Raw genomic sequence first — 26,074 nt, 5'->3', positions numbered from 1 at the left:
AAGGAGTTATTGATGTCCTTCCTCAAGTCCTCTATCATAATGAGAAATTATTTTAATTCCAAATCTTGCTTTTTAGGTTTGATAGGATATTCAGCACTAGCTGTAGTGGGAGAACTGGGTTCTGATGATGTCATGTAGCCTTACTTTCTGTTGCTTATGTTCTTGTACTTACCTTTCGCCATCTGGTTGTCTCTACTGCTACCTGCTCTGTCTCTGATTGGAGCCTGTCCTTGAGATTCTAATTGTGTCTGACCTCCTCAGAGCCTAGGTGTCTCTGTGATCCTCTGATTCTAGAATCCTGTGATCCTGGAATCTTGAGTGTGTCAGAGATCCTGGGAATCAAGCTGCCTCTGAGATACTGGGATCTCAGTGTGACCAAACTCCTGATGTCCTTGAGAGTGTCAGAGCTCTAGTGCTCCTGGGTGCATTCAGTCTCCTGGGAGTCTAGCTTCTTCTGTGATCCTGAACCTGTTAGCACACCTGTGATCCTGTGATCCTATGATTTTGGGCATGTTAGAGCACCTGGGTTTGGGTTTCCTTTCGGGGTTGTGAGATTGGATGCAGTACCAGTGCCCAAGGTCTGCTCAAGGCTCAGGTTCAGGCTGCTATTTCCTATTTTTTATATTGTAGATGACAGTGTTTCTTCCAGATCAGTGTGCATTTGTGATTTTGCTTCCTGAGCTCTTTCTAAATTTACTTAATGTGCTTTTTTTTAAACAGATTCTTCTACATAGTTAATATCTAAAAATAAGTCATCTTTTACTTTGGTTTTGGGTGAATGTCTTTTACTGTCATTATTTATAATAGTTGATTGTTAATTGCATTTCTGGGTTAATTCCTGCTTGGTTGTGAGGCACTAACCTCTCCACATTTTATTGGATATTCTAAGTATATTAAAATGTAGCACAGAATTTTGGTGTCTGTTTATGTAATATATCTATGGTTTCCCTTCTCTGTGACATCTTTCACTGCTACTGGAGCAATGTTGGGACCAGAGAATTAACTGAAGAGTAGTCCCTTGTCTAATGATTCATTTTGCTTTTTTTTTTTAACTGCAGTTGACAATAATTTTATCTTTAAATGATCTACTTTTAATTAGTTTATTTGGTCACTTTGGAGTCCAGTAAACATATAAAATCTAATAAGTCTATAAAGATACAACATTTTTATAGAAGTAGAACTTTTCAATGAGTGCTTGTCACAGCAGCATATATGTCATTCTTACCACAACATACATGGGTTTATAAAATGATTTCTAAGCTGTATAACGCAACTTAAGTCATAACATTAAGTAGAAGTAGTATACAAGATGTATTGGTTATTTTCCATAGCAGTTACGTTGCTTTATTAATTTACTCTATAGCATCCTAAGACATATTTCAACTTTTTCAAATTTTGCCAACCACAAGTAGGTATAATAACAGTATCTATATTTAGAATGTACTTTGGAACACTGTGCTAAATATAATAATCTTTAAAGAGTAATAAATTTCAACACTTAGAAGTTGAAAATAAATCATTTAGCATTTACTAAAATCACAACTCTAAATATATTCCTTAATTCAAAATATACATCTACATGCTTCAAAAACATGTTGGAAGCAGTGTATACATTTGCTTATTTTTTTCCAAACTTGGTTTCTTGATACTTTCAAACTAAAAGTTTAATTTTGAATCAATAACACTTTAAATAAATAAATACCATTTTATTTTATTTATTATTTATTTTATTTTATTTTAAGTATATGAGGGTTTTATCAGCATGCAGGTCTGTGTATCATATCCATGGAGTGTCTTGAAGGCCAGAAGAGGGTGTTAGATATCCTAAAACTGAAGTTACATATAGGATGTGAGCAGCCATGTAGGTGATGGGAATTGAGCCCTGGTCCTCTAGAAGAGCAGCCAGTGATCTTAACCACCATCTTTAGCCCTCAATATTGATCATTTTAAATTTAATTATTTATTATTATTAAAATGATAAATAAAAAATAATAAAATAAAATAAGAAATAATAATTATTAAATTATTAAATATTTATTCATAATACTTAGTAAATTATTAAATGAACATTGTCCAGAAAATATTTCAGCCAAAACAAACATTATAAAAAAGCAAGGCTAGGAATGCTGCAAATGTTTTACAGAACTTTTCACTAAACATATTATTTTATAACTTATTTATCTCAAAAAAAATGTCCAACTAAAGTAAAATCCTTTAACTTCTTGTCTCTTATTAGATTAAGGAAAGACAAAAGGACACCCCCCCCCGAAGTAAAAGACCTATTTTTGAGATCATGGACTGCTGGGATGTGAATGTTTCTGCATCACTTCTATGAGACAAATCCCTTGTTGTTGTTGATTGCAACCCGAAGTGCTTCCCTCATTCTTCTCATTGTGGAATACTTAGGCAGGTCGAGAATACTGTGACATGTCAATGATCTTGGGTTATCTTCTTCACTGAAGCCTTCAGGACACCGGAATCGTATTCCTTCAAACTGTAGGCCTTTTACGTGTAGCCTATCACATCCCGTAAGAAACACTAAAAAAGAATATACTTCTGTTAAGAATTTTCATCTATAAATTTTCAAGATAAACATCAGAAGAATTGATGATTACATTTAATAAATATAGAGTGAACTGTTTGTGCAGAAAAACTGTGCAGGGGCAGGGAATGCCTAGAAAAGTCATGGCTTTTGGGGTTTGTATTTGGCAAATATATGTGCCTTGTCAATAAAATGATCTATTACATGAAGATTGGATATCTACTATAGTGCTTACAGAGGAATTTTTTCTTTTTATCCAAAGTTAATTCATGAAAAGCCTTCCAAAACAGTTGAATAGTTGGATGTGATTCTTCATATCCATCTTCATACTTTGAATTCTTGAGAACAAGATTTAAAAAAAAAGAGTTAGAGGAAGTTTTAGGAGGACATGCATCAGTTATTTGGAAAAGTTAGAGGGCACTTAGGTTACCACTTACATTTTGAAATTGTTTCCAGTCACAACTATCATTCCCAGTCAGTGCTTTCATTAGTTCCCAAGGCTGGAAATGCCTAATCATATCCCAGTTGCACACCTTGTAAAATCCTCTATGAAACTCTTCATAAATCGTCTTTATAGAGATGTTGAAAATGTAATCAACACACTTATACACAAAATCTTCCCTTGGGAGAAGAAAAAAAAAAACAGTGACATGCCTTATCCATTAGTATAACACTATCTATTTTTCTCTTTTCACTCTATTGAGAAAGAAAAGTTTATCTTCTGTGTAGCCCACACATCTATGCAAGACAGGGAAATGAAAACCTGGCTAATTAGAAGAAAGCTCCTTAGAGAATATAAGAGAAGGACTCAGACTTTAAGGTATTCTCTTTTTTTTCTCATTCCAAGGAGCAATTGTATCTCCAATCTGAATATTTAACTTTGAAAAGGGACATGTCTCAGTGAGCTCATTATACATAAAAAATGGATTTAACCCATCTGACCTCCTAAATATTGTAGCTTAGCCACTTTCCCTCACTATCCACTTTCCAGCATCAGAAAAAAAGTATTGCATCATATATAGCTAGCTTAGAGAATGGTCAAAGATCCAAAATTTGTGGAATATGATCACTATGTAATGTTATATGCTTTCACATCACAGGAAACTATGGGGATAAGTCCAAGCCTTGCTTCTTTGCCTCTACACATTCCTTTCTGACATCTTTATCTGGCTGCCTCTTGTTCATAGGAAACCACATGGTAAGTATTCTCTCGAGCACAGCATATGTCTTTATGTGCTGCCCTCTCACACTCAAGAAAAGAGGAGCAAGAAGACCACCCACAGATATGGTCCTTGAATTTCCAGAACTGTGACATAAGTAAAAATTCCTTTTCTTATAAAGTTACCCAGCATTTGATATTTTATTATAGTAACGAAAAGTGGACTAATTGGGGCAGCCACTAGAAACGTGTCCACACCACCCCTTTAGACAGCCTTTGGTAACTAGCCTACTTAAACCACCTCTCTCTGTCCTCCCTATAGCCAACAGTGTGCTGCATGTGTAACAACCAGTTTTTTAAAAGGAAGGATGGGGAGGGTGTGATGTAATGAGAGAAAGGAAGAGAAATACAGAGAGAGGGGCAGAGGGAGGGGAAACAGAAAAGACAGAAAGGAGAACCTCATTTGTATCATTTGCCAGTATTTGTGGTCTAAATATTCCTGCCATGGCTGACTTCAAAATACTAATACTTTAAATAACAACCTTTGGACAGTGATGAAAATTTTGCAGTCAGATCCCATAAACCATTATCAACTAAATAAGATGCCTTAACTAAAAAGATACCTTAGAGGACAGAAATATTTATTCTTGAATTATTTCTTCTCTTCCCCTACCTGTTCAGCATTCTAAAAACCAAAGGGGGAAAAAAAAACAACAAACATCCAAGAAGCTCAAATATACTTTAAATTGCATCAATACAAACATCTTATGCCTATTCAAAGTAGGTACTTTAGGTCTCTAAACTTACTTATTGGTTTCATTCACAGGCACAGAGATCCCATCTGGAATTAAATCAACATCTTTTTGATCCCAGTATATCTGTAACCAAAATATAGTCAACTGATAAACATGGATCTGTCATTATTATCCACACATCTTCCCTAAAATTTTACAGAGATAAATTACCTATAAAATATTAATATTTCATATTAAATGTTCTATAATAAAATTACTTTTGAAGTAATATATCTTAATTGTATAATACTCTATTGACATAGTTGCAATCTTCAACAACTCCTTGCAACACTAAAACACACACACATACATACGTGCATACATACATACATACATACATACATACATACAAACAAACAACAACAATAACTGATGAAATAATCTAGCTTTCTTGCTACTCACAGAAAAATACATGTGAAGTTCTTCCATATCACCAGCCTCGCAATTTAGAACTTCCTGCAAATTCCTATTGAAAAATGGATTTAAAATGATATATTTGACACTATAAATTATATAGTAATAATCATTCAATGGGGAAATTAGAAGAATCATTTCATTCAATTTCTATCAACACTTTAAGAAAAATTTGTGTCAGAAAAAGGACATTTTATGTATATCCACTTAGCTCCTAGTAAACCTGAACATGCTTTTATTTTTGGATGAACCATATACATACTCACTTATGGCACTATATCTTTATAAACCATGTATATATGGTATTAAATCAATTTATAAATCATATAAATGTACTATAACACTATATTAATAAACCACATTATATACATGCACTTATAACATGCATCTATTTATAAATAATATCTGTATAAACATAGTCATAGTACTATATTTTCACAAACCACATCAATCTATACCATCTTATCACACTGTATTTATAAACCATATCTTTACATATACATACTTATATTACTATATCCACATCCATGTGATTAAGTGCATCTATGTATATGTATATATCCCTGTATTTATTATAAACCAAATCTATACATATGAACTTATAACACTGTATAAATCATATCTATCTATACATATATGTACTTATAGCACTAATTTACTTATAAACTACATTACATTTACATATATTTTTAAGTATAGCACTGCATATTAGATACATATATATGTACTTATACATTGCATATATATTTAAGCCATACCTACATATGTATATGCACTTATAGCATATTATAACATATATATATGACAAGAAGAATGATCCATGTGCATCCTGAGGACTCCCCTAAGTACTTACTACCTTGATAAAGAGCCCAGGTTCAAGTCTTCATGTTATTAGTTCTTAGATCAGAGGAACATCTGCCTTGTCTTCATTTCTGAAGGATTACTCAACTTCCTGCAAATATGCTTAACTGAAGCCCAACTACAGGGCACACATGTTAAAACTGAAGACCTTACCTGTGTCTCTTTGTGTGTGATATTATCTACACTTAAAAAGATGAGGCGTAATGCTGCTCTTATAAAGCAAATATATTTACTTACCCCCCCCAAAGAAGACTAAGTTCTTTTAAATCTTCCAAACATGGTTTTTGGTTCAAAAGTTTTTTATATAAAGCCAGTGGGAAAGGAAGATTGATAACCTTTACATTGTGTAGAGAGAGTCCACATAAGATCCCAAATAGAAAATATCTTCTCTTTTCAACAGTGGGCTGGAAAATAAATTTGAAAAAAGGATCCTAAGCTATTATAAATAGTCAGTTATACAAAGGCACAAGTAGATAAAAAAATAAATTTTAGCTCCTTTTCCTAATTAACATTACAAGTTAGACAAAAAACAAAAACAAACAAACAAACAAAAAACACCTGGGTTTCAAGAGAATAAAAAAAGAGACTGTTTTATGTTATAATACAATTTAAATTTCTTCCATAATGTTCTTTCTATTTTTTTATGTTTGTTTGCTTGCTTGCCTTAGACATACTGAGGCTTTCTTTTGATAGTTCTCAAAAGTGACTGTAGAGCTGAGGGTGACCTGAAACTCCTCTTACCTCTACCTCCTAAGCGTGGGATTATAGCCATATGCTACCATGCCCAGCTTCTTGCGTAATTTTTAATATAAATGAACAATACAGAAAACATTAAGTGAATGAATTTTTGGTTACTGATAGTCTTTCTGAAATGTATTCGGAAACACTGATAGTATTTCTGAAGCACGCTCGGGAGGCATTACAAAGTTTTCCTTTGGAATTTTAAGGTCCTGCCCTATCAGTTCATGGAGTCAGGTGACAACGAGGTAGGACAGTTGTTCTGCAAGATTTCAATTTAACAGAATGAATGCCAGATGAATGTTCCGGGAATGGTGTCTCCATTTGGCAGTGTGGCCCCACATGAGGCTTACCACTGGAGTGGCACCCATGGGACCGAGTTCTCACTCTGGCATCTTGTCTTACAAGGTAGACTCTGCCTGCAGCTGATCCTGTCACAATGCCTTGTGCCAGGAGACCTTTACACGCTGATTTATGTCAGCATCATTCCCTTGGGCTTCAACCTCTGAGCTCCTTAACAAAGTACTCTGGTGCTTCACTAAAAGGACATCAACCAAAAACAGACCAGTGCAGCTGCCCTCCCTTTTCTCTGCATCTTGTTGTCCTGGTTAGAGAAATCAAAATGAAAAGACAAAAATTTTCCAGGCTACTATCGCAGCCCAGGGAGGGCAATTCTCTAGTGTGACATTCCAGGATTCCTGCTTCAGTGCCTTTCTGGCCGTTAGCAGATTCAGAGGTTCGGTGACTCACTGGATATGTATTTCCCCAGCTGGCCTGACCTTCCTTACTCCACTGTCGGAATTCTGAAATGAGTTCAAACAAACAAACAAACAAACAAAAAAAAAAAAAAAAAAAAAAAAAAAACCAGCACAATCTACAAAGGCCTCCACCAGTTTTCTATCCCATAATTTGTAATATATACTCTGGGTCAACTTGATTTTGCTGTTTTATCAAGCCATATTAAAAAAATTAAAATAAAGTTGTGTGTGTGGTCTGTTTTTTACCGAACAGAACTGTATGAATACACTTTAAAGTGAGGGCTTTGCTGAGTGTGGTGCACTCCTACAAGCCAAGCATTTAGAAGGCAGAGGGTCAGCATCCTCATGGAAGCAGGGGGAGGGGGGATGAGATGGGGGTTCGGGAGGGGAAACTAGGGAAAAGGGATAACATTTGAAATGTAAATAAAGAAAATATCCAATGAAAGAAAAGAAAAAAAAAGAAGGTGGAGGCAGGAGAATTGTGAGTTCAAATCTAGCTTGGAATATATAGTAAGACACTGAATAAAACAAGTTATAAAAAGATAAAAATGAAAAAAAAAAACATAGTCAAAGGAATCAACCAACTTTTCAGCTTAACAGCTATCTCTACTAGTCTACCAACAGTTTCTCTACTCATTTGAAACATTCCGAATTGTAACTCTCAAAATTAAGGACACATGCCACATGTTTTCTTCAAACTGCCTGATCATGCCATAGCATAGCTGTTGTTGGGTGATTTGGAACTACTCAAAATGGAGAAGGCAGGCTGTATGGTCCTAATTTTACACTACGGTTTGCATGTTGCAGCATGTAATGTGTTTTATGAGAAAGACTTACACTGACTGGAAACCACATGTGGGAACCTTTTTCAGGATAGAAGAACATTCCATATTTGGCGTCAGTCATCTCTTCAAATACACAGTGGAAGAACTCGGAACTCACTCCCCAACCCTCAGGACGAATTTCATTAATAAATTCAACCTAAAGAAAGAAAACTTATTTCAAGGCTCTTACTTAAAATATAGATCTTTGCTCTTTATGGAGAAGTCTTCAGCCTGTTCTGGCCTCCTTGCCTACTCTACAGTGGCAATATCCACACAGCTCGTTTCCTTCTCACACCCTGTCTTCCCTCAATTTGCTGCCAAGCTGTGAAAGCCAGGAGCCTATTTATTCTCTGCTTGTTAAGACTGAGTGGATCCTTTAGATTGACACACTTACCAGTAGAAGAAGGAACCATATCTTGATATAAAGTTTTATATACCTTAAACCCATGAGCCATGAAATTCTCAAGTTATTCCACCTTGTCTGTTTCCAGAGTATCTTTCAGACTGAGTAAGCTTGCTTGGTTCTAATAAACAGCTATTTGTGTTCTTCAGCCCCTACTCATAGTACTTCTAGTAAGCAGCCCTTCCAATGGGTGTGGGTTAAGTATATATATGGAATGTATACATCTTTCTAAAAAGAGAATACACAGAGAGACACACAGACACACAGACACACCACACATACACACACACACACACACACACACACACACACACACACACGATTCTCTTTTTAACAGTTCTCCATGTCTCTGAATTTGATGGACATGTATTGACTTGATTTTAGCCTGCTAATTCTGCCAGTTCCCTTTATGGCTGACTTGATTGGTTCCATAAATTTATACATCTGATTTTTGGTGCTAGGGCTTGGATTGGGCCCTCAGCCATGCTAGGCAAGTACTGTACCACTCCCAAGTTTTGTATTTTGAAGAGGAGGATCTTCAAGCTTCATTTTCCCAGCTCTTGTTTGTCTGAGAGAGCTCACCTGCTACTGTGTAGTCAAATTTTTGGCCTGCTCAGGACTCACAGTGATGCCAAGGGTTAGGAAAGATGGTCTCCTCATGCTCAGTCTATTTTTGTATAAGTCTTGAAGTTATCATCTTCCTTAAAGGAGAGTTATTTTCTACAGAGGAAAAAATTTTCTACTGATATCTTCCTCAGAGACAAAATTTAAGAAAACTGCATGCAAAGGGGGTCTGGTTTCTAAAATGAACTTTGTTTTTTCTATTTGAATCACATGCTGGGAAATAGCCATTTGTGGTTTGAGTACTATCTTCCAGGATCTTGTTTTCTTTTTAGGGGGGGGTGGGTGGGAGGAACTGACCACTTAACCCTCTCAGCAAGTATCAGGAAAATCCACTCCCTTTGGAACGCCAGGCTCCATTTCTTACTGGAGCATTTGTCAGTATTCTGCTCTGAGTGCACTATGTATGTATGTATGGCCAGAGGTGCTACATAGTAAACAGTCTACAAGGCATCCACAAAGGATTAAGTGAAGAGGAGCTGGAATAGGAACCTGTATTGTAGAGCCTAGACCTACTATGTGGGGGAAACATGCCTGTTACAGTCGATATCTGTTGGGTGCATGGACAGTCCCAGTTCTTCACTATTTCTTGATTGAATTCTTTTGACTATGATTTTGCAATGACCCCCATTAGTAGGTTAATATATTTTCTGAGTCTTTATCTTGGGTTCATTCATGAGTCTTATTTGCCTCAAACAATATTTAATAGTTACTAGCTTGCATTTCTAGCACCGCACTGAGAAGAACATGCTTGCTGGTCCCAAGAGGAAGAACGACATTAAAGCATAAGCCAATGTCTTCTCCCAGTAATAGCACAGCATAGCCAGTCCCCACCTAACAAACCCAAACAAAAATTTGTATGGTTGAATGTAGCTTATGGTAAAGCACTTGCTTAGCATGTATGAAAACTAACTCTTGTTTTATTCCTAACCTCATACATACACATATTCATTAAAGAAAAGACATTCAGCCATTCAGATGGACTAGAAGATTTTAAAATAAATCAATGTTTTTATGACACTAAGCATTGGAATAATTCATTATAATCATCAACAAGTGAGTCAACCTGCAACTAAATATGTAATTAAACATTCTATTGTCTCAAGGGAAAGGGAGAATTTCTTGAAACCAGCTCCTTAATTACAAAGGTCCCTTCCCACAAAAAGAAGAAAGAGAGAGAGAGAGAGAGAGAGAGAGAGAGAGAGAGAGAGAGAGAGAGAGAGAGAGAACAAAAGGAAGAAAGAACCCAGTGATGTTTTTTATTTTGTTTTTGTTTTTGTTTGTTACCACTAGTGACTTCCTAAGGTCAAAGTCTTCAGCTTGTCTTAATTGACGCAAGGTGTCTTCTACCAGGTGACTGCGTCTGACTCTCAGCATAAAGAACGGGAATATCATCTTTTCTGGAGATGCCATTGCTTCAGACTTTAAAAAAAGAGAGAATTTTTTAGTTGGTTCTCTTGGACCTTTAATACTATGAGGGATAAAAGTGTGAATGGTGGAGCAGGCCTACAATCCCTGGAGTGGAGCCTTAATGATAAAAAATTCAGAGTCTGGGGCTGGTAAGATGGCTTAGCAGGCAAAGGAACTTGCTGTATAGACTCCTAACCTCAGTGGCCTCTCTGGAACCTACATGCTGGAGGGAGAGAACTGACACAAGCAAGTTGTCCTCTGAACTCCATATAGAGATGGCAGCACACACATGTATAGGACATAAATGTAAAAATAATTTTGGAAAAAAAAATTCAAGGCCTTCTTGGCTATATATACAAGGCTCATTCATATTCAAGGCTGGTCTGGGCTACATGGTTCCCCACTTTTTACCAAAAATAATCCCAAACATTTTAAAGTACTTCTTTATTGTTTGTTTTTGTTTTGTTTTGTTTTCCCTCTTGCAAAAGGGGCAGACACCACGCATCCACCCCCCACCCCACCCCCAATCAAGCTTGGGAGCGCTGGAAACACAGAAACATAACATCAGGCTTGATTTATATTGAATAGTTCTAATAAAAGTATCTTTTGTTTCTTACTGCCACTACTCTATATACTTATAAAGTAAGAAAGGTGTTATTAAATTTTGAGATAATACAATTACAGGATCAAACAAGTTGTGGCACCTAGTGTTCATGTGCAAATACAAGGAACCTGCCATGAACAGTTAAGTAGTTAGAAATGTCTATGACCACTGGTCCCCATCTGAACCCACAGCTAGGGCCCTCCCACTGCCAATGGGACACAAAACCTGCCCACAGAGAGCTGAGCTCCCAGGAGCACTCTCACTCCTAAGCCCACACAGGTAAAAACTTATTTTCTCTCCACTGACTGTTGAAAGAGACACTGGCCAGGAACTCACAGGGCACAGTAATCACAGAGCTACCTGGGACTGGACCGTTCTGGTCTCCATCTGCACCCAGTGCTAGTGCCATCCCACTGCATTAGGACCCAAACCCAGTCCACAGAAAGGGGATCACGCAGAAGGACTCACAACCCTAAGCCCACAGGCTCACAAGCCCAGAGGAGGGACAAGTTCCAGTCAGAGGCAGCAAGACCAACTAATTCCTGAGATAACCAGATGGCAACAGGCAAGCACAAGAAACTAAGGAATAGAAACCAAGACAACCTGAAAATATAAGAACGTAGTTCTCCCACCACAGCAACTAGTGGATACACCAACACACCATAAAAAAGAATTTGGACTTAAAATCATACTTCATGATGATGAAGAAGAACTTTAATAAAGACATAAATGAAGAAATAAATTTAAAGAAATACAGGAGAACACAAGAAAACAAGCAGAAGCCCTTAAAAAAAACACACAAAAAAGACCCTTAAAGAGTACAGGAAAACACAACCAAATGGGAAGGATTTGAACAAAACCATCCAGGATATAAAGATTAATATATAATCAATAAAATCACAAAAAGACACAACCCTGGAGCTAAAAACCTAAGAAAGAAACCAGGAGTCACAGATGCAAGCATCACCAAAATAAAACAAGAGATAAAAGAGACAATCTCTGGTGCAGAAGATACCATAAAAAAACATTAACACAATAGTCAAAGAAAATGCAAAAGTCAAAAGGCAAAAGGCTCCTATGAAAAACATCCAGGAAATACAAGACACAATGAGAAGACCAAACCTAAGAATAATAGAAATAGAGAGAGAAGGTGGAAAGATCTCTCATGCTCATGGATTGGAAGAATCAACATAGTAAAAATGGTCATCTGGCCTAAGGCAATCTACAGAATCAGTGCAAGCCCCATCAAAATTCCAACTCAATTCTTCATAGAGTTAGAAAGAGCAATTTGAAAATTCTTTTGAAATAATAAAAAACCCAGGATAGCAAAAACTATTCTCAACAATGAAAAAAAGCTTCCAGGGGAATCACCATTTCTGACCTCAAGCTGTATTACAGATCAGTTGTGATAAAAAACTGTATGGTATTGATACAGAGACAGACAGGTAGATCAATGGAATAAAATCAATGACACAGAAATGAACTCACACATGTATGGTCACTTGATATTTGAAAAAGGAGCTAAAAGCCTTCAATGGAAAAAGGACAGCATCTTCAACAAATGGTGCTGGTTCAACTGGCAGTCAGCATACAGAAGAGTGCAAATTGATCCTTTCTTATCTTTTTGTACAAAACTCAAGTCCAAGTGGATTAAAGACCTCCACATAAAGCCAGCACACTGAAACTAACAGAACAGAAAGTGGGGAAGGGCTTAGAACACATAGGCACAAGGGAAATTTTACTGAACAAAAAAAACAATTGTTTATGCTCTTAAGATCAAGAATCAACAAATGGAACCTCATAAAATTGCAAAGTTTCTGTAAGGATAAGGACACTATCAAGAATATCATATAGCAGCTAACAGATTGGGTAAAGATTTTTACCACCCTACATCTGATAGGTGGCTAGTATCCAATATATACAAATAAATCAAGAAGTTAGACTCTAGAGAATCAAATAATCCTATTAAAAATGAAGTACAGAGCTAAACAAAGAATTCTCAACTGAGGAATATTGAATGGTTGAGAAGCACCTAAAGAAATGTTCAACATCCCTAGTCATCAGGGAAATTCAAATCAAACAACCCTGAGATTCCACCTCACACCAGTCAGAATGGTTAAGATCAAAAACTCAAGTGACAGCAGATGCTAGAAAGGATGTGGAGAAAAAGTAATACTCCTCCACTGTTGGAGAGGTGTAAGCTGGTACAACCACTCGGGAAATCAGTCTGGCAGTTCCTCAGAAAATTGGACATAATACTACTGAGGACCTAATTATACTACTCCTGGGAATATACCTAAAAGAATCCTCAACATCTAACAAGGACACATGTTCCACTATGCTCATTACAGCCTTATTTATAATAGCCAGAAGCTGAAAAGAACCCAGATGTCCTTCAACAGAGGAATGCATACAGAAGTTGTGGTAAACTTAAAGGAGTACTATTCAGCTATCAAAAGCAATGACTTCATGATTTTTAGGCAAATGAATGGAACTAGAAGCTATCATCCTGAGTGAGGTAACCCAGTCACAAAAGAACATTCATAGCATATTCTCACTGATAAGCAGATACTAGCCCCAAAGCTCAGAATACCCAAGAAACAATTCACAGAAAATATGAAGCTCAAAAAGAAGGAATGCTAGAAGGTGGATGCCTCAGTTCTTCCAAGAAGGGAGAACAAAGAACTCATGGGAGGAAATAAAGAGACAAATAGAGGAGCAGGGATTGGAGAAAAGATCATCCAGAGACTTCCTTGCCTGGGTATCCATCCCATATGCTGCCACGAAACCCATTAACTATTGCTGATGCCAAGTAGTACTTACCGGCAGAAACTTGATATGGATGCCTCCTCAGAGGCTCTGCAAGATCCATACTGATATAGATGAGGATGCTTGCAGCTAGCCATAGGACTGAACATGAAGGAGCTAGAGAAAGGACTGAAGGAGCTGAAACGGTTTGCAACCTCATGGGAAGAACAACATTATCAACCAACCAAACCCTCAACAACTCACACGAACTAAAACACCAACCATTGAGCACACATGGAGAGACCCATGGCTCCAGTTACATATGTAGCAGAGGACAGCTTTGTCTGGCATCAATGGGAGAAGAGGCCTTTGGTCCAGTGAAGGCATGTTTTCCCAGTGCAGGGGAAAGCCTAGGCACTGAGGTGGAGAGGGTGTTTGGGTGAGAGAGCACCTTTATGGAGACAAGTGGAGGGGTATGTGAGCAAGGGGGAAGGTGTACCATTTGAAATGTAAATACAGAGCATATCCAATAAAAAATGATAAAAAATAAAGTACATAGCATTAGTTATTTTAGTGTAGTAACAGAAAATATACATACCTGCAGTTTTGCAAATGAGTCACATTGCATTAATTTAATTTTGGATGGCAAATCCAAGATAAATGGAAAATCTCTGAAAACAAAAATATCAACGGATTCTGCAAATAACTAAAAAGAAAAAAAAAGGACTCAAACTACAGTGTTGACAATAAAAAAATAACATTCATTCCTTTCCTAGCTTTATTATATTTACTGCTAAGATCTTTTTAATCTATTTTTTAAAATCTAATTACAATGAAGCACTCCTCCTTTCCTTCTGTCTGTCTTTCCTTCTCTGTTTTTTGAGACAAAATGTCATATATCCTAGCTTGACCTCAAACTCACTATGTCCCAGAAAAATGTCTTTGCACCTCTTTTTAAAATTATTTTTAAGTTTTTAAATTATTTTATAATATTAAGTGTATGAGTTTTTATTGTTGCATGTGTGTCTGTGTACAACATGCTTGCAATGTCTGCAATGTCCAAAGATACCATAAGATGAGATCCGATCTCCTTAAACTAGAGTTGCAGACAGCTCTGAACTACCATGTGGGTTCTAGGAATGGAATCAGGTTCTCTGGAAGAGCATCCAGTTCTTTTATCCATAGAACCTTCTGTCTATCCCTGACCTTGCACCTGTGATCCTCTATCCTCCACCAAAGTATGTTACAGGCACTTACTGCCATACCTGGCTTATGCACTACTAAAAATCTAGAACTCAGGCCTCCATTCTAAGCAAGTACTCTACCAAGTTAGGTACATAACTTGCCATTCAAGATAATTTTATAAGAAAATACATGTATATTATGAACAAAATGTCTAAGTTTTCAATGGCATGCAATTTAGCAGGTTTAGTATTGTAATAGGGACATTTTTCTGATGTGGGGATGACACCGTTGCTAACATGGTCTGCTTTAAGTCATGAACATTCTTACAAAGCGATATGTTATACTTACTAGATTGTTATGCGGGTTGAGCATTCTTTGTTCCTTGAAGTTAAAGATGTCAGAAAGCTCATTTATGATAAAAGCGTTTTCTGGAAGTTGACGGTTGGCCTTAAAGAGAACATGATCTAGAGTTTCACTTTCTATTAATAAATTATGTGACATGTAATACCTAGATTCATATGCATATATACATGTGTCAGTGGTTGAGTAAGTGTGTTTTGTGCTAGTTGAATTGGATGGGATAACCCTCACAGCATATTTTGTTGAAAAATCTATTTCTGCCACCAAGAATTTTCTATCTGCCAGGGGGTGGTTGTGCATTCCTTTAATCCAAGCACTCAGTAGGCAGAGACAGGTGGGTCTCTCAGAGGCTAGCCTGGGCTACAGAGTGAGTTCAAGGAAAGCCAAGGCTACACAAAAAAACTCTGTCTCAAAACAAAACAAAGGGACAGACAAACAAATTTCAAACAAACAAAGAAACGAACAAATACAACAACAACAAAACTTCAATCCTCATGGTATCTATCAGTCAAAAAAAAAAAAAAATCTGACTTCTCCATGGTATCTTTTCTAGTGCCAGTCTCTCTGTGCATTTGCAGGAGAGTTGGTTTTGTTCCCTTTACTTAAATTTACAAATGCTATTTCTATGTCAATCTGTATGCATGTTGTCTTGCTCTTTCAATTTCACACTTAGATATTTTTGATACTTGAGAAAACACTGTGTATACTCCAAAATAAGATCCATGGGAGGCACTCATAGGCATTTCACAAAGAGCTTCTCAATAAACTTAATTAAAAATTTTAAAAAGTATCCTGGGCGAGATATTCCATGTCAGAGTAAGAAGAGAGGTAGTGTAGGTCATAGTAGGAACAGTCGAGTAAGGAGTCCTTTAAAGTCAAGGACAGGCCACAAAGAAGGTGGCAGAAGAACTGCTTAAAACTACATCTTCCAAGAGCAGATAGATGTAAGAACTCCTGAGACATAGCCTTGGAGGCTGCCTGCTTTGACCTCAAGCCAAATTCCCACTAGGCCCTTAAACCAAGACACCTATGACCTTGAGAATGAATTGCTGGAGGCTTACCAAAAAAAACATTTTTTAAAATAATAATTCTATGTTACATATGGTTAACTATACAGACAGTAACAAGCAAACATCAACCTAAATGCAGATAGTAATACTTTGAGCTTGGGTCCACATAGTTTCCCAAAGCTATTCAACCTGGATATTTGGTATCACTCAGGGCAAGCCAATGAGTATGTGCTATGTTAATGTTAAAAGTTTATCTGCAGGAGGCTGGAAAGATGGCTCAGCAGTTAAGAGCACTTGCTGCTCTTCTGGAAGACTCAATCCCCAGCACTACATAATGACTCACAGCTCCAGTTCTAGGGGATCCAGCACCTTCTTCTGGCCTCCATAGATAGCATAGTTTCTTGATTTTGCTTTGTTGGTTTGTGGCAGAGTCTCATGTAGTATAGACTGACCACAAAACTGAAATCTGTGTGTGTATAAACATACATGTAGATACACATAAACAAACACAGAGAGAAAAAGACACAAATACATGCACACAGACTCATACACACACACACACACACACACACACACACACACACACACACACACAAACAGAAGATATCTCTGCCTATATATAGATAAGTATGGACAAGATTAAACTGCTAGTTCTTCTTCCTCTACTACCAAATGCAGAAATTATAGGATGTACCACTATACCTGAGTAGGACAGTTTGATATTGGTAGAGGGTAGGTAAACAGGTGCGTCTGACTACTGAGCATCTGATTTCATTTTATTTCTTATATCTTATTTCCTTGTGCATTTTTACAAAATTTTAACTATCATGTGCTATAGTTTTTCTTCCAAGTGAAGAATAAGTATGGGGGCTGGAGAGAAGGCTCAGTGGTTAAGAACACTGACTGATCTTCCAGAGATCCCAAGTTTAATTCCCAGCAACCACATGGTGGCTCACAACCATCTGTAATGGGATTTGATGCCCTCTTCTGGTGTGTCTGAAGACAGCTACAGTGTATTTATACACATAAAATAAGTAAATAAATATTTTTAAAAGTATTCAATAAATGAATAAGTAATTAAACATTTTAATTGTTCATCCACAAAGTTAAATATATTTGAAGCATCTGATTATCTACAAACAATACTAAAAATCACCAAGGAGAGAAATATTTTATTAAGCAGTAAAATTAATCTATAGGGGAATGTTTAGATTTAATAAGCAGCATATTTCACAGACTGTTGATGGTGCACACTTTTTATCCCAGCACTTGGGAAGCAGAGGAAAACAGATCTCTGAGTTCAAGGCCACCCTAGTCTACAGAATTCCAGGACTGTCAGGGCTGTTACACAGAGAAATTATGTCTTGAATAAACAAACAAAAGAAACAATGACAATAAAAAAGAAGCAGTGTCTTTCTATCATTCCCTCTATGTATCAGGAAAAAGAAAGCAAGAAGCACTATTAGATATGCAGTGTTTGTATCTCAGGACACATGCATGCAACACATCTTACATGCAGCGCCACATTAATGAACTAGATTTTTATTTATCAATTTAGCTGAAGAGACCAAAACAAAAGCTCAGAATAATCAACAGATCATGGACAATAACCTGAGGCAGAATTAGATGGTGGGAGAGAGACATGAGAGAGAGAGAGAGAGAGAGAGAGAGAGAGAGAGAGAGAGAGAGAGAGAGAAACAGAGACAGAGACAGAGAGAGACAGAGAGAGAGACAGAGACAGAGAGAGACAGAGAGAGAGGGAGAGAGAGAGACAGAGACAGAGAGAGACAGAGACAGAGACAGAGAAGATCTCCAATTGCAGTGTCAGGCTCCTTAAGGTAGAAGAGTAGCCTGCTCTTACTCTACAGGAAAAAAAAAAATCTCACCAATCCCTGAGCTTGCCCCAAGACCAGGCCACATAATGCTTTCAATAATCCCAGGGCACCACAGAAAGACTCACCCCCCAGGAAACCCTATACTAGACTCTGTTTCTTCTCACCCTGAGCAGAGGCAGCCATTCTTCTGGAATTTTCCCTCTCAGGAAATCTCTTCTGTGAGATTTGTTGTGAGGTATTCCTCACCTCCCAGCTGCCAGGATGACTTTCCCCTCGGAGATTTAACACTTACACTTGCTGTACACCAATAACAAATATACTGAGCACAAGATCACACACACACTGCCATTAACAAAAATAACTCATCTAGGAATAAGTCTAACCAAGAAAGTAAAGGACCTCTACAATGAAAACTTTAAATCTCTGAAGAAAGAGATAAAGAAAGTAGGAAATGGAAAGATGGCCTATGCTTGTTGAGAGGGAAAATTAACACTGTAATTAATTAATGCTGCAATCAATACAACATTAGTACTGTTATTAGTGCAATCCCAATCAAAATCTCTATAATATTCTCCACAAAAATGAGGAGGGGGAGTCCTAAAAGGCATATGGATCCAGAAAAAACTCCATAGAGCCAAAACAATTCTGAACAAAATGCTGGAGGGATTATCATTCCAGATCTCAAAATATGTTACAGAGACATGGGGGGGTAGAAAGAAATAGGAAAAGTCTGGTCTGGTGTAGGCACAATACCAAACATGCAAAACATGTAGACCAATGAAACATAATAAAAGACCAGAACATGAATGCACATAATTACAGCCATGTGATATTTGACAAAGATACCAAAAACATATACTGGGGGAAAAACAGCATCTTCAACAAATGCTGCTGGGAAAACTGAATCTCTGCACATAGAAGAATCAAAGTAGACCTGTATCTACGCTTCACAAATGTTAACTCTGAGTAGATCAAAGAACTCAATTTCAAACCTGAAACTGATAGAAGAAAGATTGGCTTTATCCTACAGAATATGATTATAGGAAAAGACCTTCTGAATAGAACTTCTTTTGTCTAGGACCTCAGAAAAACTAAAAAAAAAAAAATTAAAATATACTTTTGCATTTAAGGAAATCAGTAGAGTGAAGAGGAAATCCCATGGAGTGGCAAAAAAAAAAAAAAAAAAAAAATGCTACCAACACAAAGGATCAATGTCTAAAATACATAAGGATCTTCAAAAAAATGTTAAAACAAATAATTTAATTTAACAATGGGTTGTAGTAACACCATTGATGAGGTTACCAGCCCATAATTAAAAATTCTGACCCAGAATTTTTTTCCTGTCTAAAAGAACTGCAGGAACAAAAATGAGAAAAGTCTGAAGGAGAAGCGGTCCAGTGATCGACCCAACTTAAGAACCATCTCATGGAACACTGAGACCTGACACCATTTCTGATGCTTGATGTGCTTACGCACAGGAACCTAATACGTCTGTCCTCTGAGAGGCCCTACCAACAGTGACTAAGACAGAAGCAGATACTTATACCCAACCATTCCACTGAAATCTGGGACCACTATGGTTGAATAAGGGGAAGGACTGAAGAAGATGAAGGGGAGGTCAACTCCATAGAAAGACTAGCAGTCTCAACTAACCCAGATCCCTGGGAGCTTCCAAAGACTGAGCCACCAACCAGGCAGAATACACAGGCTGGTACAAGGTTCCTGGCACATGTAGAGCAGAGGACTGCCTAGTCTGGCCTCAGTGGGAGAAGCTGCACCTTACCCTAGAGATACTTGAGGCCCCAAGGAAAAAGGATGCCTGGGAGGGAGGAAAGCACCCTCTCTGAGGTAAAGAAGATGAGGAATGAGATGAGGATCTGTGAGGGGACCTGAAGAAGGAGCATGAATGCATAAAGTGATTTTAGAAAATGAGCTACGAAAAGAGAGTTCTCAGAAGAATAAATAAACATGGCAGAGAAACATCTGAAAAATGTTCATCATCTTTAGAAATTAGAGAAATGCAATCAAAACAATTCTGATGTCCAGTTCTTACCCTAGTCACACAGCTAAGATCATTAGAACAGGTGACAAAAGACATCAGAGAGACATGCAGAGAGGGGAACACTCATTCACTGTTAGTGGAACTGCACATTGGTGCAAACACTCTGCAAATCCATGTGGAGAAACCTCCAAAAGCCAAAACCCACCGTATGACCCAGCTATTCTACTCCTTGATATAAGCCAGTGATTCTCAACTGCCCTAGTGCTGTGACCCTTTAATGCAGTTCTTCATGTTGTGGTGACTCCCAACCATAAAAGTATTTTTTTACATTAGCACTGGAAAAATTCTTATTAACGTCTTTGTGAACCTCCATGTTATCTTTACTTTTCTCCAGGAAAATTAAACACAGCCAATATGAAAAGAAATTTACAAGAAACCATCTAGGATGAAAAAACAACATCATTCACAAAAGCCAGCTCTTCTCAGTTATAACTACAGAGCTGCAATAAAAGCAGACCCTCTGACACCTGAATGATGGCCTTTTGAGACTGGTTTTAAATTTACCTTCAGAATAGCATAATAACTCTTTCTTTTTCTAAGTCACTAACTACATACCACTATAGAAGAAACAGAAAACCAGGATTGTAATTTTATATTAATTTTTAATACTTCCAAGCTGATCTTGTGTTGCCCAGATCCAATGACTATAGTGTGACTTCTATATCCAAGAGAACACTGTAAAGAAGGGGGTGAAAAGATTATAAAGTGGACCAGGAAGTCTGGTGTGTGAAAGAAAGAAAGAGAAGCTACCCCCATGATACCTTAATAATGAGGTTGTCAAAATGAGGATGGAGCAGTGACAATACCTATATACCCTATATACATGCTACTGTGGAAGACAGAAGAGTCACAGTACCAGTGCCCCACCCCTACAAAAAGGACCTCAGTCAACCCAATGGCTGCTGAGAGGGAAAATTAGCTATCTCCAAAAATGATCTCCCAAATGGTTATTTAATACTAAGTGGCCAGTTCTGAAATCATATTACATAGACACAAAGCTAATTAGACTCAATAGCTTGTATTTATTTATACATATACATATACACATACACATACACATACACATACATATATAAAACAAAAATAATTGAGGAGTCCTAATTTGAGAGAAAGTCAGGGAGACAGAAGGGGTTTCAGAGAAAAAAAGAGATGAGGACATTGTATAATTATATTTTAATTTGAAGTATTTTTAAAAAATTTAACTGGATGAAAACTAAGGAATTATTATTTAATAAGTTGGTATATACATTCCTTAATAGGAATTCCTTAGAGGAAACGTTACCTTATGCACTCTTTTCATCACCTCTAAAAGCACTTTAACATTAGATATCCGCTGACACATTAGAACTTTATCTTTCAGTTGAGAGACAATGGTTTGTTTTAACATTTGGACAAGTATGTTGAGTGAAGAAACTTCCAAAGATGCCCAACACTTTCCTGAGGATGTAAAAATCAAATGTGATAAATGTATTCCTCTTCTCATCCCTTAAATCCCTCAGTTTCTCCGGGGATGTTTAAGACAAGAAATAGACAATGATTCCCATATCTACCATCATAACCATAAAATAACTCTTTTCTGGATATTATCAAAAACAACATATTATTCAACAGATGTAGGGTAAAGCTTTAATCTGAAAATAATTATTAAAATTAAAGAAACTCAGATTCTGAATTTGAAGAAAGTTGTTAATGAATGTGATTAACCAATTGAACATAATTTTTGCTTTGCTTCTGCTGTTTTTATTTGATTTGATGTTTCTGAGATAGGGTATTTTTATGTAGCACTTAATATGTAGCTCATGCTGGCCCTAAACTTTTATCAAGCTTCTTGCCTCATGATCTGGGTGCTGGGGTCAAGATCATGTACTGACTTCATTACTTCCAAACTAACAATTTTGTCAAACAGCTACAAAAATCTAAAACTATTCAGATAAAAACCATGCAATATTACTGGCACTTCTACCTAAAAATTAGAAATGCCTGTTTTTAGATTACATAAACAGCTGTCATATATGGATACACAGTTATTTTAAATAGCTAACACCTTCCTTTATGTGGTGAGAAATGCAGTGGATATAGTAGTTAATCTTTATAAAAGTTCACATACTATTTACTAAAATAAGTATTATGAAATCTCTCCAATGTTTGCCATGATTTCTAATTCAGAAGGGATTCTACAGAATATATTTGTAAAATGACATAAATCTTACTCAGGAATGATTGTGACTTTGGTTTCATTTTATGAATAGCTTTTGCAAATTCAAGTGCCAGGGTCTTCCAGTTCTTAGGATCCTGCATAATGGAACATTCTGGGAGCAAAAGAAAAACCAATAGAGCTTCTTCATGTGGAGAGTTGTATGGAAGATCTCTAAGCAGATGCTCCTCAAGACATGTGGTTATCTGTGGCCAAAAGAGGACAAAGAGCAAGTCCAAGTTACAGAAGACACAGTATTGTGAATGACTGTAAGTTGTGGCTGCAGACTTCCTTCCACCATCTTCCAATTACAAGGTTCACTTAGTATTTCTTGAGCCTACTGATGAACCATGGCCAGCCTTTTCATTCACACCCCCTGGAGATAGTTCCTGAGTGAACAATACATGTTATACTATGGAACATGAAGGAAATAAAGTCAAATCGCATGTAGATGGTCATACACCATGAATAGTCAGATTGAAACTAATGCAAAGCTCTCCAGAAAGAATTCTATAAGCTAGTTGCAGTGGCACATATGCAGACTCTGTTACTCAGAAGGCTGCACCCAAGACTCATCTTAAAACAGACATTGAGCTCTTTGACCATTCACCAGGGAGGGTGCCCTGCTTCCCAAACCCCACATCTATCCATGAGCATTTCTAGAAAGAAGCTCCATGTGTCAGTATTACTTTCTTCATAGCGAAAACAAAAGACTGTATCTATTGTGCATTCAATGGTTTAATAAAAAAGTAAATGCCACAACCTATCACAAGGTCTGGACTGAAGTACCTTATATAATGGCCATCTGTTTAGCCCCATGCACAGGTCCTCATTGCCCACCTCCCACCAAAACTAAGCCGCTGTTATATTTATTCCTATAAAGAAGTGTGATTGTGCTGATTCTCAGGGAAGTGAAATAAATAGTGAATGTTACCAAGGAAGAAATCCATTTCTCTGCGGTTAAATTCTTGAAGACATCCCTGGCCAGTTTTAAGTCCACGTTAATGAAATCACTCTCTTCATCATCTCTATAAACACAGCAAGCATTGCAGACAGACAAACAGATGGGAAAAGAGCATGTCGAAACTCCATATGATGTTATTTGGTTTCTGTCTTAGCACACACAAAATATTAACTTTATTCAAAGTTCACCTCTTCAAAATAATAGATTAGAGCAGCATAGAGTGTATAGATGTGTTCTTGTTAAAAAGGAATAAACCACAACTTGTTATTTCCAAATCAGAAACATCAAGCATGGGCTGTAATTTTAGCAAGATTTCTTTTTAAAATCAAACTTAGTTTAATTTAATGCATATTTCAGCTGGAAATAAGCAATATTCCAATTTCACATATTTTGAGCTGATATGGCATTAACTCCTAAAATTCAGTATAGAAATTCCCTCTACATGCATTAAGCATGAGTCTGGAGAAGGAAGGGAATATTGTGTCCTGGAGAGTCTTTCCCTTCCAAACTGGAAAAAGAAAATAGGGGATAGATGGCAGGGGCAAGGAAACAATGTCCAGATGTCTTGTCTCCCTTTGGCAGGGGCCCGTATAGATGCACAGATGTTTTGCAGGCTCTGAAAAGATGATGTCCAGTTAACCATCAGGCAGAAGCCATGGCATATATCTTTCTAAGCTTCTCTAGTTCCGAGTAAATTCTGGCTGGTCGTCATATTGCCAGAAAGTACTTTTAGAGATGCTTGGGGGAGAATCGTCCATAAGAGTCTTATCAGCTGTGGCCTCACCTACAACAGTACTGAGTGTCCAGGTATGAGAAGCTCACTGGTATAACTGCAAATTCTCTAGTAATTACCAACCACTTTCTGATTGAACTTGAGGTCTCCTACACACGAGGGAATACAAAGACCATAATGAGGACGCTACTGCTTTTGTTTTGATAAATGAACATAAACCAATTTTTCTTTGTGAATAATTATGCTTATGCCCAGAAAACAGTGCCAGTGTCAGGTTTGGCCAGAGAAACTTCCTTTAACAGTGGCCCGTGGTAACTGCAGGGACTCAAAATATGGATGGGAGATGGTTAAAGAGAGGAGAGTGTATTTGTGAAAGTCAGAGGACCTGGGCTCTCTAGCACCCACATATAAAGCTGCCCGATTGTTGTGCCTGTCTGTCTGTGTGAATGTGTGTCTGTGTGCCTGTGTGTACCTGTGTGTACTTGTGTGTCTGTGTGCCTGTGTACCTATGTACCTGTGTGTCTGTGTGCCTGTGTGTCTGTGAGTCTGTGCCTGTGTGTGTGTATGTCTGTGTTTGTGTGCCTATGTGTCTGTGTGAATGTGTGTCTGTGTGCCTGTGTGTCTGTGAGTCTGTGCCTCTGTGTATGTCTGTGTTTGTGTGCCTGTGTGCCTATGTGCCTATGTGTCTAGATGTCTATGTGCCTGTGTGTCTGTATGTCTGTGTGCCTCTTTGTCTGTGTGTATCTGCGTGTCTGTGTGTCTGTATGTCTGTGCCTATGTCTGTGTCCGTGTGCCTGTGTGTACTTGTGTGTCTGTGTGCCTGTGTGTCTGTGTGCCTATGTGTCTGTGTGCCTGTGTGTCTGTGTCTGTGTGCCTGTGTGTCTGTTTGCCTATGTGCCCGTGTGTCTGTGTGTCTGTGCCTGTGTGTGTGTCTGTGTCACTGTAGGTCTGTTTCTGTGTGTCTGTGTACCTGTATGCCTGTGTGCCTGTGTTTCTGTAAAATAAAGTGGGAGGTGGAGAATGTTATCTGGGGACCTCCTGGCCATCAAGCCTAGTCACAGGAGTGAGGTTGAGGGCTGTTCCTGTCTAAAAATCTAAGGTTGATGGAGACCGAGTCCCTTCACTGCTGTAGGAAACCAACACACTGCCTCTCAACAAACCTGACTTGTTTGCCTTTATTTCTACCTTTTTACTACTCAATTCTGTTTTCTGACAGTTTCATACAGCTATATGATGTTTCCAGTCACTCTTTCCCCATCCTCTCCTTTCATTCCTACCAGTCCCTTTCCCAGATTCATGACTTTTGGGTGTTTTATTTTGTTCTGGTTTGGCCCCCATCTAACCTGGGATATCCACATAGGTATGGAATTACAACTACTGTGATGGGGCCACCCATGGGTGTGCAGCTGAACATACTGATGCCCACTCTCCCTGAATTAATCAACAGCAAATAGTTCACAAACAAGGGAGAGAACTTGCAGAACCTCACCTCCTCCCATGCCTGAATGCTGATGGGTTCATTTTCATCTATACCCTGTTTAGGCAGTCACAGCCTTGTGGACTTTCTGGTCATGGCTATGTCTTGTCCAGAACTTAGTATTTTCCAGATCTTTTCACCCATGAACATTTTTTTTTGCTCCCATATTATGTGGATGTTCCAGGGGCTTACAGAGAATGGAATGAATGTCTTCTTTAAAACTGAACATTCAGGCTGGAGAGATGGCTCAGAGGTTTAAAGCACTAGCTGCTCTTCAAGAGGTCCTGAGTTCAAATTCCAGCCACCATGTGGTGGCTCACAACCATCTGTAATGCCATCTCATTCCCTCTACTGGTGTGTCTGAAGACAGCTACAGTG

At 37.7% G+C, this 26,074-nt stretch overlaps 1 protein-coding gene across 1 annotated transcript in view; it reads right to left on the bottom strand.

Moving 5' to 3' along the window:
- Window positions 1-2,165: 2,165 nt before the first annotated feature.
- The window catches only part of HERC6 (HECT and RLD domain containing E3 ubiquitin protein ligase family member 6), a gene marked incomplete at its 5' end in the record, with an annotated part of 46,923 nt that continues 23,014 nt past the window's right edge, over window positions 2,166-26,074 (bottom strand). The window contains 13 exons of the mRNA XM_080932148.1: window positions 2,166-2,538; window positions 2,778-2,880; window positions 2,980-3,163; window positions 4,509-4,579; window positions 4,898-4,961; window positions 6,008-6,174; window positions 8,104-8,247; window positions 10,402-10,536; window positions 14,475-14,582; window positions 15,410-15,508; window positions 21,611-21,765; window positions 22,539-22,728; window positions 23,457-23,550. Coding sequence (XP_080788274.1) covers window positions 2,330-2,538; window positions 2,778-2,880; window positions 2,980-3,163; window positions 4,509-4,579; window positions 4,898-4,961; window positions 6,008-6,174; window positions 8,104-8,247; window positions 10,402-10,536; window positions 14,475-14,582; window positions 15,410-15,508; window positions 21,611-21,765; window positions 22,539-22,728; window positions 23,457-23,550 — 1,723 coding nt within the window. The 3' untranslated portion in view covers window positions 2,166-2,329. The remainder of the gene's footprint in view (window positions 2,539-2,777; window positions 2,881-2,979; window positions 3,164-4,508; window positions 4,580-4,897; window positions 4,962-6,007; window positions 6,175-8,103; window positions 8,248-10,401; window positions 10,537-14,474; window positions 14,583-15,409; window positions 15,509-21,610; window positions 21,766-22,538; window positions 22,729-23,456; window positions 23,551-26,074) is intronic.

This window comes from Micromys minutus (genome assembly GCF_963924665.1).
Source record: "Micromys minutus genome assembly, chromosome: 18".
Taxonomy (NCBI): domain Eukaryota; kingdom Metazoa; phylum Chordata; class Mammalia; order Rodentia; family Muridae; genus Micromys; species Micromys minutus.
This window is presented reverse-complemented; position numbering and strand designations above follow the sequence as displayed.